General features: G+C 56.1%; 4 protein-coding genes across 5 annotated transcripts; 1 reads left to right on the forward strand and 3 right to left on the reverse strand.

Annotated features, from left to right (window-relative positions):
* Window positions 1–3,841: 3,841 nt before the first annotated feature.
* IUM83_04088 (uncharacterized protein) lies at window positions 3,842–4,282 on the reverse strand (the record flags this gene model as incomplete). The annotated part of the gene is made up of 1 exon (XM_067928130.1): window positions 3,842–4,282. The coding sequence occupies one exon, from the start codon at window positions 4,280–4,282 to the stop codon at window positions 3,842–3,844; it is 441 nt and encodes a 146-aa protein (XP_067793760.1).
* A 1,763-nt stretch (window positions 4,283–6,045) lies between these two features.
* IUM83_04089 (Glutathionyl-hydroquinone reductase YqjG) lies at window positions 6,046–6,810 on the reverse strand (the record flags this gene model as incomplete). Its single annotated transcript, XM_067928131.1, has 1 exon — window positions 6,046–6,810. One exon carries the CDS (start codon window positions 6,808–6,810, stop codon window positions 6,046–6,048), a length of 765 nt encoding a protein of 254 aa, XP_067793761.1.
* Window positions 6,811–7,853: 1,043 nt separating this feature from the next.
* On the forward strand, window positions 7,854–8,618 carry IUM83_04090 (Glutathionyl-hydroquinone reductase YqjG; the record flags this gene model as incomplete). The annotated part of the gene is made up of 1 exon (XM_067928132.1): window positions 7,854–8,618. The coding sequence occupies one exon, from the start codon at window positions 7,854–7,856 to the stop codon at window positions 8,616–8,618; it is 765 nt and encodes a 254-aa protein (XP_067793796.1).
* A 617-nt stretch (window positions 8,619–9,235) lies between these two features.
* IUM83_04091 (LYR motif containing protein 1) lies at window positions 9,236–10,441 on the reverse strand (the record flags this gene model as incomplete). Of its 2 annotated transcripts, none has more annotated exons than XM_067928134.1 (1): window positions 9,236–10,441. In XM_067928134.1, one exon carries the CDS (start codon window positions 10,439–10,441, stop codon window positions 9,236–9,238), a length of 1,206 nt encoding a protein of 401 aa, XP_067793945.1. The 2 variants fall into 2 exon arrangements, with proteins under 2 accessions (XP_067793945.1, XP_067793944.1); XM_067928133.1 differs by having other exon boundaries at window positions 9,236–10,303.
* Between the last annotated feature and the right edge of the window lie 1,372 nt (window positions 10,442–11,813).

Here is an 11,813-nt window from a genome sequence, read left to right on the forward strand (position 1 = left end):
TGCTGATTCAGACGGAGACCGTTAGTGTTCTGTTGGTTCTGCTTCGGCTTGTGCTGACCGCTGATTAGTGAATGACTTCCCTGCTTCTTGTTGCTGTTGCTGCTGTTTGGCTGCTGACCTCGCTGCTGGGCAGCTTGACCGGGGTGTCCTCGGCCAGCCTGCTTCCCTTGGCCAACTCGTCGACCATCACCTTGGGAGCGAATCAGGAAGTCGATTACCTTGTCCAGCTCCTTCATGTAGTTTGTGCTCGCGTCACCGACCATGCTGAGGTGGGTTGACTTGAGCTCCGGGCATGCGTTGTTGCAGACAGTTTCTAGCTGTAGCTGTGAGCGGTCCCCAGCCATTAGACGGTCTATAAACTTCAGATACGTCACGTACAGCTTCCAGGTGTCACCAGCGCGCTTGTGCGTGTCGAGTCGCTTGCCAAGCTCATACTGGCTCAAGTTACAGCCAAACTCCTTCTTCAGGTGGGCAGTCAGCTCTTCATAGCTGATGTCTCGATTGCCAGTGAAGTCGTGGTACGCTCGGCTTACTTGCCCTTCCAAGAAGGTACATAGCACGGAAGCCTTAAGCTCCGTCGACCAGGTCGAGTTGTTCAGGAGTCTCTCCATGCGGACGGAGCTCTCGCACTCGTTCAAGAAGCCTTCAACACCGCCGCCTAGACGCGGGTACACTTCCTTCCCATCGCACCGGCGGCAGTGGATGTCCTTAAGCTTGGGCGATTTCTTTACTCCGGGCGCCACCGCCTCTTGCACAGAGGCATGCGGCTTCCCCTCATCACCAGATGGCTGGAGTGGCTTAGCCGGTTTTACAGGACTGGAGGGAAAGTGTGTTGTCCAGCGGCGGCTGGCTCCGCGACCAACTTTTCCGTGCCTGCAGGAGTTGGAGTCGGATCTGCCTGCCCCGAGTCCGCGAGTTGTCCGTGTGTAACTGCAGCGACTTGCGGCTCACTGCGCGTCACGGGCTCGCTGAGGGCGCGGTCCGCCTGCTCGACGCCGTCGGCAGCGCCCCGCTGCGGTTCAGCGCCATCGTATTCGTGTTTGTTTTCTTCTTCCTCGACTAGGGAGCGACGTATCTCGTCGCGACGACGTCCCCGAGCTTCCTCGATCGCGGCGAAGACCTTGCCCTCACGGATCAACTTCTGCTGGATCTCGATCAGATCCATGGCGTCATCCAGCCGGGTCTTCAGCACCGCGATTATGTCCTCATCCGGCAAGCGTGTGCTGTGGGTTGATGGGCTCGATCTCGTATCCGCATCAGGGGAAATCGGCCCGAGGTCGCTCTCGAAAGTCGCACGTCGTGGCCGTCGCTCGGGGGTCATGAAGACGTAGAGGTGGCTCCGTAGTTCGCTGTGGACACTACGTAGAGTCGCGCGGTGGGCCCGCTCTGCCCTTGCGACAGGCGCCATGGCTTGAGGATTGTACAAGTCCGTGAAGTCGAGGCGCCCGGTGACCGACATCGGCGCGGCCTTCTGCTGGCACACTGCGACTTGGGCTCATAACCTGTTGCACTTCCGGGAGCCGCAGGGGAGTTCGCCGCCTTGTTGAAGACCCGATTGTTGGTCAGATGATAAATCCGAAAGTGAAATTGAAAAAGTAAGCTCTGTCGAATTCGTTCACTAGTCCTACAGCTCTCGTTCTCACACTTCACTTACTTGTTAGCCTTCTCAACGGCGTCACCGCACATCCAGTGCCGACACGACCAGCGCTCCCCCAGGTCGTAACCGTTCCATGTAGCTTCATGCAGTCGAGTTTCGTTCCGCGGATGCCGCCCAGCTCCTTGATCTTGCTCGCTTCGTTCGCTTGCTCAGCTGGCAATCACGGACACACACACGAGTTGTTCTACGTCACCGTTTTCTCCTACTGCCAGTCATCACTTACCTTGGCATCGATCCAGTGTCGACGCCACGCAATTCCGTCGTCGAGTGGCGTCTAATCATCTTCTCACCGCGCGTCTCATCAACTCGGCAGCCATCTGGCGGCTGTTTCTGCGAGACCGGCTGGCTTCTGCTTTGCCAGTTCCAACATTGTTGTCGGGCTAAGCTTGTCGATTGGATGCTTCAAGTTGAAGTTGCTCTTATTTTGTCGGTAATGTCGCCAATCACCTGGACACCTTCACTTTTGTATGCCGCAAGTTGAAGCTGCTCTTATTTACGACTATAGACTCAACAGTAGTAGATACAACTAACATTACTATCACCGCCACTCCTACATAATCCATTAAACTTGCTTACATATCGTCTGGGCTGGCGACGCCTCCGACTACGGCTTGGCGTCTATCTTAGTATTATAGGTGTGGTGTATTGTGTTACTGGAACCTGCGAGGAACTGGACTCTAATATCCATCCGGTTGGCGATGCTTTAACGCCCCGGTTGCCGCTCTATTCAACGGACTTGCTCGTGCTCTTTCCTCAGCCCACTCCTGGTATGTTCCCCTCTCGCGAAAGCCAACTGCATGCAGTAGAAGAGCAAGTGTTCTACCTGCAGAAGATTCTTGTTGTCTGTGTTCTTGTGACAAGAATACAGACAACGACACCACAGAATAATGAAGTTGATTAACTGGGAGGCATACTTGTTGTAGTGCTGACTAAGCGAAACTAAATCAAACTAAGGCTGAGGTATCCATACACGCGTAACTGCGAGTTGAACGTCGTCATCAACAGGTTCAGGAAACCCCAAGCGACCCAAAACTGTCCTGATCTCGTCACTATCAAGGTTGAACTCGGTTGATCGGCGATAGAGGTGCTGGTATAATAGTGTTGCCGAACCGAGCAGCTCAAACGGGGAATGCTTGGGCTGATCGCACGCACCGTGGAAATAGATATCGTTCCGGAGACGCCATAGCGCGTGGAACACAATGGCTATGTGGATGCGCCATAAAATGAGAAGAATCTCGCGAAGATGGCGCCAGTCGTTATGGACAACGACGCCACAGTTAACGCTGATTTCGAGTGTTTTGTGATTGCTCGACATAAGTTCTTAGTATGGGTAAAACTAAACAATGTACACGAAACGCGCACAGATTACATAGTAAGTGCGCGTTTAAACACAAGCTTCACAGAAACACCAAAATGATTGGTTGATACTGCGGCGGATTTCACATTCATTGTCGTATCGTGAACCTATGTGGCCCTCCCTTCGAGCCTTTCCACTTCGAGGTCGGAACAAACGCGAAGAGTCTATGTACAGTGCGACCCCCCGTTTTCGCGGAGGGTGGACCATAAAAGAAACGAGAGGGTAATAAACTATGCCATGGACATTAAAATGATTTGCTATTTGATACTTAATCCGGGCCTTATAAATGAAGCCTGTGCGGCACCAGCAGTTGCGAATAGTTCATCGGAGATCTTTTAAAGCCCTCAGAGCAGCACTTCATTGCGGAGAAGAGATCCACAGTCTTATACCATGTTGGCGCTAAGACAAAGTTCGTGTTTCTGAGTTAGTGTCGCGTAGTGTACCAGGAGGGGCGACGCAACATTTGTACGACACAGAAATGTTTAATGAGAGCAGGGGTATGAAAAGGTCTATGCACCCGAGTTTAAGTCAATCTCAGAGAACGTGTCATCCCTCCCTTGATTCAGGGAAAACCTTTGAAAACGGAGATGTGCACGCCACTTGCGCAATCCAGTCCTATCCCAAAAGCTATCATCCGAGTGCCTCCGAATGTGCGGAGTATTATTTCTAACAGTTTATTAGAGGTCAGCAGCCGCGAAAACGGGGGGTCGCACTGTAAAGCCAGGAATGTATTTGTTTGTCCGCAATGAATCGAGTTCATGCACAGCTACGCATCACTAAACACAATTGTACAGCTCCAGGAACGAAGAGCCCCCAGCATGGGGCACTTACTCCGATCCCGCCGTGGTCTGCTGCTCAGTCGTCTCGTCCGAGCCGTCCGCCTGCTTCTTTCCCTTGCCTTTGCCGCCCTTCCCAGGGAACGGCGCGTGCTTGCCGTGTCCAGGGAAGCTGCCGTCGAACGAGCCGTGCCACTTGCCAGGACCCGGGAAGCTGCCGTCGAACGAGCCAGCCCACTTGTGGTGGCCGCCGAAGCTGCCGTCAAAGGATCCCTTCGGGGGGTGCGGTCCGTGACGTCCGCCAAAGTGGCCGCCCCAGCTGCCGTCGGGCATCTTGCCGTCGAAGGATCCCTTAGGGTGGTGCGGGTGGTGACCTCCCCAGCTACCGTCAGGCTTCTTGCCGTCCCACGATCCGTCGCGCGGTTTGTGCTTCATGGCTCCAGCCGAGTTGGAGCCCGTCCCACTCAGCGAGGAAAAGTCGACCGACTTCATGGAAGCGGAGCGGAGCATTTGGTGGCCTTCGGTACACTGGGCAATGATAGCGAGGAGCGCAAGCGTCAAAAAGAACTTCATTTTTTGGTTGGTGGTGGTTCGAGTTGTGAACGAGAGGAAGTAAAATTGGAAGTGAGCTTAGTTTAGGATCGCAGAGCTCCAGGAGAGAGAGATGGAGCGTGTTGCGAACGGAAAACCATCGACGTGCCCGTAGCTTGGTGTCCAGCGCGTGCTGCTAAACCAGCTGGAAGCGCGTCATGACCGCAGTAGTTGTGAGGATTCGGTTCGTCAAAGGGGTGTGGCCTGTGCTCAGGAACGTCATAGTGCAGGGCCTTCAGCTTTGGTCGCCGTTGAAGAGCACGAGAGAGATTGGCGGTGCTTTGATAGTTGCCATAGGATCACGCGACTCGAGCTACGTAGCAGTGAAGGCTTCGAACAGCCGAGATAGCTCAGGAATCGATGCGATAGATCTCAGGCTCGAGCGACGACGTGTCCCCTAAACAAATCGTCCTGCCCACATGATCAGCCAAATATGTCAATACGACTCGACTATGCGCGGATTTCACATCCGCAGAGCGATACGGTAGGCACCCCATCACACTTCAACGCCGTAGGTGTCGTGCTGCTCGCGGCCAATAGACTCTGACTCACAAACATCGTCGGTTTTCCAGGAAACCCCATCACTTCCTTGCGAGATGCGAATGAAAATGCCTTAGTTCGCAGCTAGCAGTTGACGTCAAAGAAGAACTGATGAATGTTGCTGTAATCCCGGTGGTTGAACGTGTATGTAGTGGGTCTCCTACCGAAGCGGGTGCCATCCTTTGCTGTCTACGTGTGTTTCGCACCATCTTGGTCTAGCATTTTAGTATACATGGCAGTCGAGCAACAGTGACGCCATAATCATGTCTTCACGTGCGCTCCGTCGGTGTGGACATGACGCGCGCGCAGACCATCACGGCCGCGGGCACGCTCACGGCGGACGGCGGCGTCATGGCCGACTCCACGAGCACGACGACCGGCGGTGCTGGTGGTATGGGCGGCGGCTCCGGCGTGGGTGGCTTTGGCGGGTCGGTTGGCGGACCTGGGAGCGGTCCCGCCAATGGTTTTGCGGGATCTGCGGCTACCTTGAGCGGCTCCAGTGCATGAAGCACGCAAGCAGAGCGCCTGGCTGTCGGGCGCTGTTGAGTTATACATGTATCCTGGTACCGGGTAGGCCCCCACATTGCACAATGAATGGAAACGCAGCGCAATAAACAAATGAGTTGGCTTATGTTCTCATGTTGCTGTGCCAGTGAGATTGTGGGTCATTGTTATCGGCTAAGCTTGTCAATTGGATGCTCCAAGTTGAAGTTGCTCTTATTTTGTCGGTCATGTCGCCAATCACCTTGACACCTTTACGTTTGTATGCCGCAAGTTGAAGCTGCTCTTATTAACGACAATAGACTCAACAGTAGCAGAGCAACAGTTTGCTCAGCAAGCATCGACTGTTGCAACACGCATTAGCTTTCGGCTGCCATACGCGTGAGGAAAACAACTGCGGCTGTTGACCCGCTACAGATACCTACTAAGGAACCGTGACGACGACAGGAGCATGGACAATGACCATGATGTGACGGAAGGACGGTCACTCACGCGACACTTCGTGAAGATGAGTGTATTTATTCCATACATCTCGTACACAGCTTCAGAAAGCCAGCTATGCACTACTATACTACAACTAACATTACTACCACCGCCACTCCTACATAACCCATTAAACTTGCTTACACATCGGACGTCTGGGCCGGCGACGCCTCCGACTCCGCCTTTGCGTCTATCTTCGAGGTCGGCACCGTACTCGGCGAGGACTTGTGGCCTTCCGCACTGCCATCTGCAGCCTCAGACGAGTAGGCGGGGTTGGTGTTGTCGGTGCCGGTGGAGGCGGACTTGGGTGCGGATGGCAGACCCAGACCGCCCGTGATCCCCGAGAGGCTGTGTGTGATTTCCGACAGACCCTTGGTTGCGTCCACGCCACTGCTGCCCCCGATCGGAAGACCTGGTAGCGACGGTAATTTTCCGCCGTCGGCGAGGCCGCTTGTGATGGAGTCCAGGCCACCGCCGCCGTTGGTAAGGTGGTTGGTAATAGCACCTAGGCCCCCGTTGCTTAGTGATGACAGGGCGCCGCCACCAGAGAGTGCGCTCAGGTCCGTGGGGACGACGCTCTTGCCTCCTGTGGCGCCGTTGGTGAGCGCTGACAACGCACCCGGGCTAGACAAGCTTGACGGCAGCAACTTCGACAGACCTGCAACGCCGCCGGCGTTGCCCGACAGACTTTTGGCGAGCGAGTCAACGCCGGTTAGACCAGGAAGCGCCGCACCGGTGCTCGTGTCTGCGCTGTGTCCTTGCAGCTGCTGGGGCGTCGTGGTGCTGGTGCCACCCGTCAGAGTGGAAAAGCCGATGGGCGAATCGTAGCCGGCTCGCAGCAATTTTCGCTCGGACGAGGCGAGCACTGCGAGAGAGAGGAACACAAGCGTGGACAGTAGCTGCATTATTGACGCGTGGGTGGGAGATACTGCTGCGGGAGCTGGTAGTGGTGGAGTTGGTTGTTTGATGCAAGGGCGGTTTGGAAATGAATGCGGAGGTGATACTAGTCCCCAACTCCCCGTCTGGCACGAGTTCGTAACTTTGGGTATGGAGGTTGAGTAAGCATTCTGTCGAGTTTGGCAGGCGGTAGTATCGAAAGGAGCGCCAACGCTCACAATGAGCATTAACACCGTTGCCGGTAGTGTGGGCAGTTGATCCCCATGCGGTTTGACCCCAGATGCGGGTTGTATCGATCGTGGATAAGGAGTGTTGCAGCTGTGCCGATGGAGTCCTTCTCGTGTGGCTCCTAATTAGATCGGCCGTTGTTGGTTTCGCGCCAGCATCGCGGAAATACATGCACAAGAACGTTCCCAACCTCTTGCTTCTCCGTAGTCGAGCATAGGTAAGAAACTAGGTTTACTGGAGCACACAAAATGAAGTAAAGAGGAAGGCATCGTAGGTGTCTCCGATGCCGCATCTGAGTTTACAGATCGTGCCACCCGTCGCTACATGTAATACCTTTTGGCACAAGATTCGTGTTTTTAGCTTGTATGACTGACTTCGTTTGAGGACACAACCGCCAGGGCAATCGACTCAACTCAGGAGTTTGTTTCCTCATGGTTTTTGCGCGGCGCCTAGAACCATGCGGCGAGTCCATTTAGCACCCATGGGCGGGGACACATACCCAGCATGTGCACGGTCGCACTGAGACGACAGCTACCCAACCACTGAGACTGTAGAACGATTCGTACCGGAGGGGTCCTGTCCACTTGTGGAGGGAGACACGAACCAAATCTTATCAGCGCAAAGTCATTGTTCCTCAATCACTCGCTGTGCGCACCACACGACATTCCTTAGTCCTATTCACTGGCGCCCCGAATCTCCACGCTGGTGGTGAAAAGGCAGGAGAACCTCGGCTATCATCTCATTTCCAAATCACCCTCGCATCAAACAACCAACTCCACCACTACCAGCTCCCGCAGCAGTATCTCCCACCCACGCGTCAATAATGCAGCTACTGTCCACGCTTGTGTTCCTCTCTCTCGCAGTGCTCGCCTCGTCCGAGCGAAAATTGCTGCGAGCCGGCTACGATTCGCCCATCGGCTTTTCCACTCTGACGGGTGGCGCCAGCACCACGACGCCCCAGCAGCTGCAAGGACACAGCGCAGACATGAGCACCGGTGCGGCGCTTCCTGGTCTAACCGGCGTTGACTCGCTCGCCAAAAGTCTGTCGGGCAACGCCGGCGGCGTTGCAGGTCTGTCGAAGTTGCTGCCGTCAAGCTTGTCTAGCCCGGGTGCGTTGTCAGCGCTCACCAACGGCGCCACAGGAGGCAAGAGCGTCGTCCCCACGGACCTGAGCGCACTCTCTGGTGGCGGCGCCCTGTCATCACTAAGCAACGGGGGCCTAGGTGCTATTACCAACCACCTTACCAACGGCGGCGGTGGCCTGGACTCCATCACAAGCGGCCTCGCCGACGGCGGAAAATTACCGTCGCTACCAGGTCTTCCGATCGGGGGCAGCAGTGGCGTGGACGCAACCAAGGGTCTGTCGGAAATCACACACAGCCTCTCGGGGATCACGGGCGGTCTGGGTCTGCCATCCGCACCCAAGTCCGCCTCCACCGGCACCGACAACACCAACCCCGCCTACTCGTCTGAGGCTGCAGATGGCAGTGCGGAAGGCCACAAGTCCTCGCCGAGTACGGTGCCGACCTCGAAGATAGACGCAAAGGCGGAGTCGGAGGCGTCGCCGGCCCAGACGTCCGATGTGTAAGCAAGTTTAATGGGTTATGTAGGAGTGGCGGTGGTAGTAATGTTAGTTGTAGTATAGTAGTGCATAGCTGGCTTTCTGAAGCTGTGTACGAGATGTATGGAATAAATACACTCATCTTCACGAAGTGTCGCGTGAGTGACCGTCCTTCCGTCACATCATGGTCATTGTCCATGCTCCTGTCGTCGTCACGGTTCCTTAGTAGGTATCTGTAGCGGGTCAACAGCCGCAGTTGTTTTCCTCACGCGTATGGCAGCCGAAAGCTAATGCGTGTTGCAACAGTCGATGCTTGCTGAGCAAACTGTTGCTCTGCTACTGTTGAGTCTATTGTCGTAAATAAGAGCAGCTTCAACTTGCGGCATACAAACGTAAAGGTGTCAAGGTGATTGGCGACATGACCGACAAAATAAGAGCAACTTCAACTTGGAGCATCCAATTGACAAGCTTAGCCGATAACAATGACCCACAATCTCACTGGCACAGCAACATGAGAACATAAGCCAACTCATTTGTTTATTGCGCTGCGTTTCCATTCATTGTGCAATGTGGGGGCCTACCCGGTACCAGGATACATGTATAACTCAACAGCGCCCGACAGCCAGGCGCTCTGCTTGCGTGCTTCATGCACTGGAGCCGCTCAAGGTAGCCGCAGATCCCGCAAAACCATTGGCGGGACCGCTCCCAGGTCCGCCAACCGACCCGCCAAAGCCACCCACGCCGGAGCCGCCGCCCATACCACCAGCACCGCCGGTCGTCGTGCTCGTGGAGTCGGCCATGACGCCGCCGTCCGCCGTGAGCGTGCCCGCGGCCGTGATGGTCTGCGCGCGCGTCATGTCCACGCCGACGGAGATCCAGGCCAGCACACCGTCCGACACCGAGTCACCCAGCAACACGTACTCGAACACGGGGTCGAAGTCCTCGGCCGCCTCCTCCGACAGGATCGAGTCGTCGGCGTTCGTGGTGAGCTCCTGCGTGTTGGTGCTGTAGGGCGCCGTGAGCTCCACCTCGCTGATGAGGTCCTGGTCGAAGAAGAGCTGGCCCACGTGCGACGCGTAGCCGCCCGAGTACGTGTTGTTCTCCAGCAGCGTGCCGTTGTACGTGCCGATGATGTGGATGTGCGTGGCGCGCGACGTGTAGTGGCCCGGGAAGATGGACGTGTAGGACGCGACGCCGTCCTCGTCGGTGGGCGTGAGTCCGCGCAGGAAGGTCTTGTCGAGGTTGGTGGTGTCGGAGCTGTCGCCGTTGCCGCTGGCCACGATGCCCGAGTACACACCCGTGGCGTTGCAGTGCCAGAAGTCGAGGTACAGGCCCTCCACGGGCTCACACGTGTTCACGTCCACGATCTGGATCTCCGCGTACAGGTCGACGCCCTCCTGGTCCTCGCGGATGTCGGAGCGCACGAGCTCGCCGTTGACGTAGTACGGGCCCTGCGTGACCTCCGGCTCGAGGATGCACTTGACGTCGTCGCCGAAGAGCTCGCTGGAGTTCGTGTCGGCGGTGAGACCCGTGAGGTTGGACTTGTGACTCGTGGCCAGCACGGTGTCGAGGTCGAGGCGGCGTTGGCGTTGGCGGCGCTCAGCACGGATGCTGTCGGCCTTGGCTGCGCGGCGAGCCACGGCGCGCTCCTGCAATCGGCGCGAGGCGTCCGAGTTGGCGCAGTCCTTGAGCGAGCGCTTGCCCTCGGCCATGAAGAGTCGGCGCTGCTGTAGGCGCTCGGGTGTGCGAGCGTGCGCAGGCTGGCCGCCGTGGGCGGAGGCAGCGTCGGGTAGTGTGATGGCTGCGAGGGCAGCAGTGGCGGCGACGAGTGCAGCGGAGATGCGGACCATGGTAGAAGGGCTGGACAGGAAGGCCAGTTGGGTCGGTGGTTGGTGTTGCCGTGGGCTTGCAGGTGGTGGTGAAGTTGCTGCGCTGGTCGCGAAATTGGAAGTGGGGATGAGGTTAATGATCAAGCAGTGCAGTCGATGGTATCGGTTGCCCAGGTTTGAGCAATTTGCGTCGCTGGATGAATGTGGCTCACGTCATGTCCAGTACTTGTAGCCAAATCTCGAGGTTGCGGCATTTCTCTGGTCGTGGCAGCGCAAGTGCACGACACATCGCGCCAGTCGAGGCGAGCCCACTCTTTGTGTGTTTGTATTGGAGAAATTAATGACGTGGTGCCTGGTTGAGTGCATTCAACGATATGTCAGGAAGCCCAAACTTGGTCAATTCGGCCCGGTGGTCTGCAGCACGAGGGCAAATCCTGAGAAACATCCAGTCACGCGAGCTCGTTTATAGAGGCCGGACTGGGGAGGGCCGTCCACACGCTGGTTTAACATGACCTGCACTAGGATTTATGCAACAAGGCAACGGCTGGATCTCACTGCAAGTCGGAGCGGTCCAGACCAGACAACCCTGTGTCCAACCCGCATAGTAAAGTCCCGGTGATCCAGCCACTCCCGTCGAATGCTCAACGTACGTAGGCTAAGGAGACCGAGTCAGGGCGGTAACTAGTACATGTAAGATCAGACGGCCACCACCACCGTCACGTGCGCGCGAGTCATGAGTTGGTGCATGAGTTGAGACTGGATCAAGCGAGCAAGTCCCGGGCGTCCAGCGCGCAGTCGTCGTAGCTGAAGGTGCCTGCCTCCCCTTGACTATTTGCGACACAATCTAGCAACACACAACGAAATACTGTTCGATGATACCCAGTTGGCTAAGATTTGAAAAGAGTCATCGGAGTCGCGTCATGGTCAGCTGGGTCGGTTTTCGGGAGCTCAACTTTGCGCGTAGGACTCACCAATTCACGACTACGGTCCATGTTGACTCAAAGGAGCCCAGACGTATGAGAATTTTCAAGCTCTGACTTGGCTACTTGCACCCTGTTGATAAGTTGCGCAGTGTGCACACGGCTCGGGTATCAAACTCAATTTCGCCAGCATTGGGAATTTGACATTATAGTTGTTGAGCAACATAGACTCGACCTGAGTTGGAGGCTCCCGTGCATCACCAAGGAGATTGGTCGAAATTCCCTCCATTGCCAACGCGACGGTCTCCACATCGTCGGAGTCTCATCTCAACAAATCAACCACCGAACCGAGATCGCGAGCAAATCGCGACACCCACCATCTGATCGTTATCAATTACCTGGTAAATGCGTCAATGGCGAGCGTCTGCGATTGGCGAGATGTGTCGAGCATATCGGACAATAGCGTAGACAGA

This window comes from Phytophthora cinnamomi, assembly GCF_018691715.1.
Source record: "Phytophthora cinnamomi strain GKB4 chromosome Unknown Contig27, whole genome shotgun sequence".
Taxonomy (NCBI): Eukaryota; Oomycota; class Peronosporomycetes; order Peronosporales; family Peronosporaceae; genus Phytophthora; species Phytophthora cinnamomi.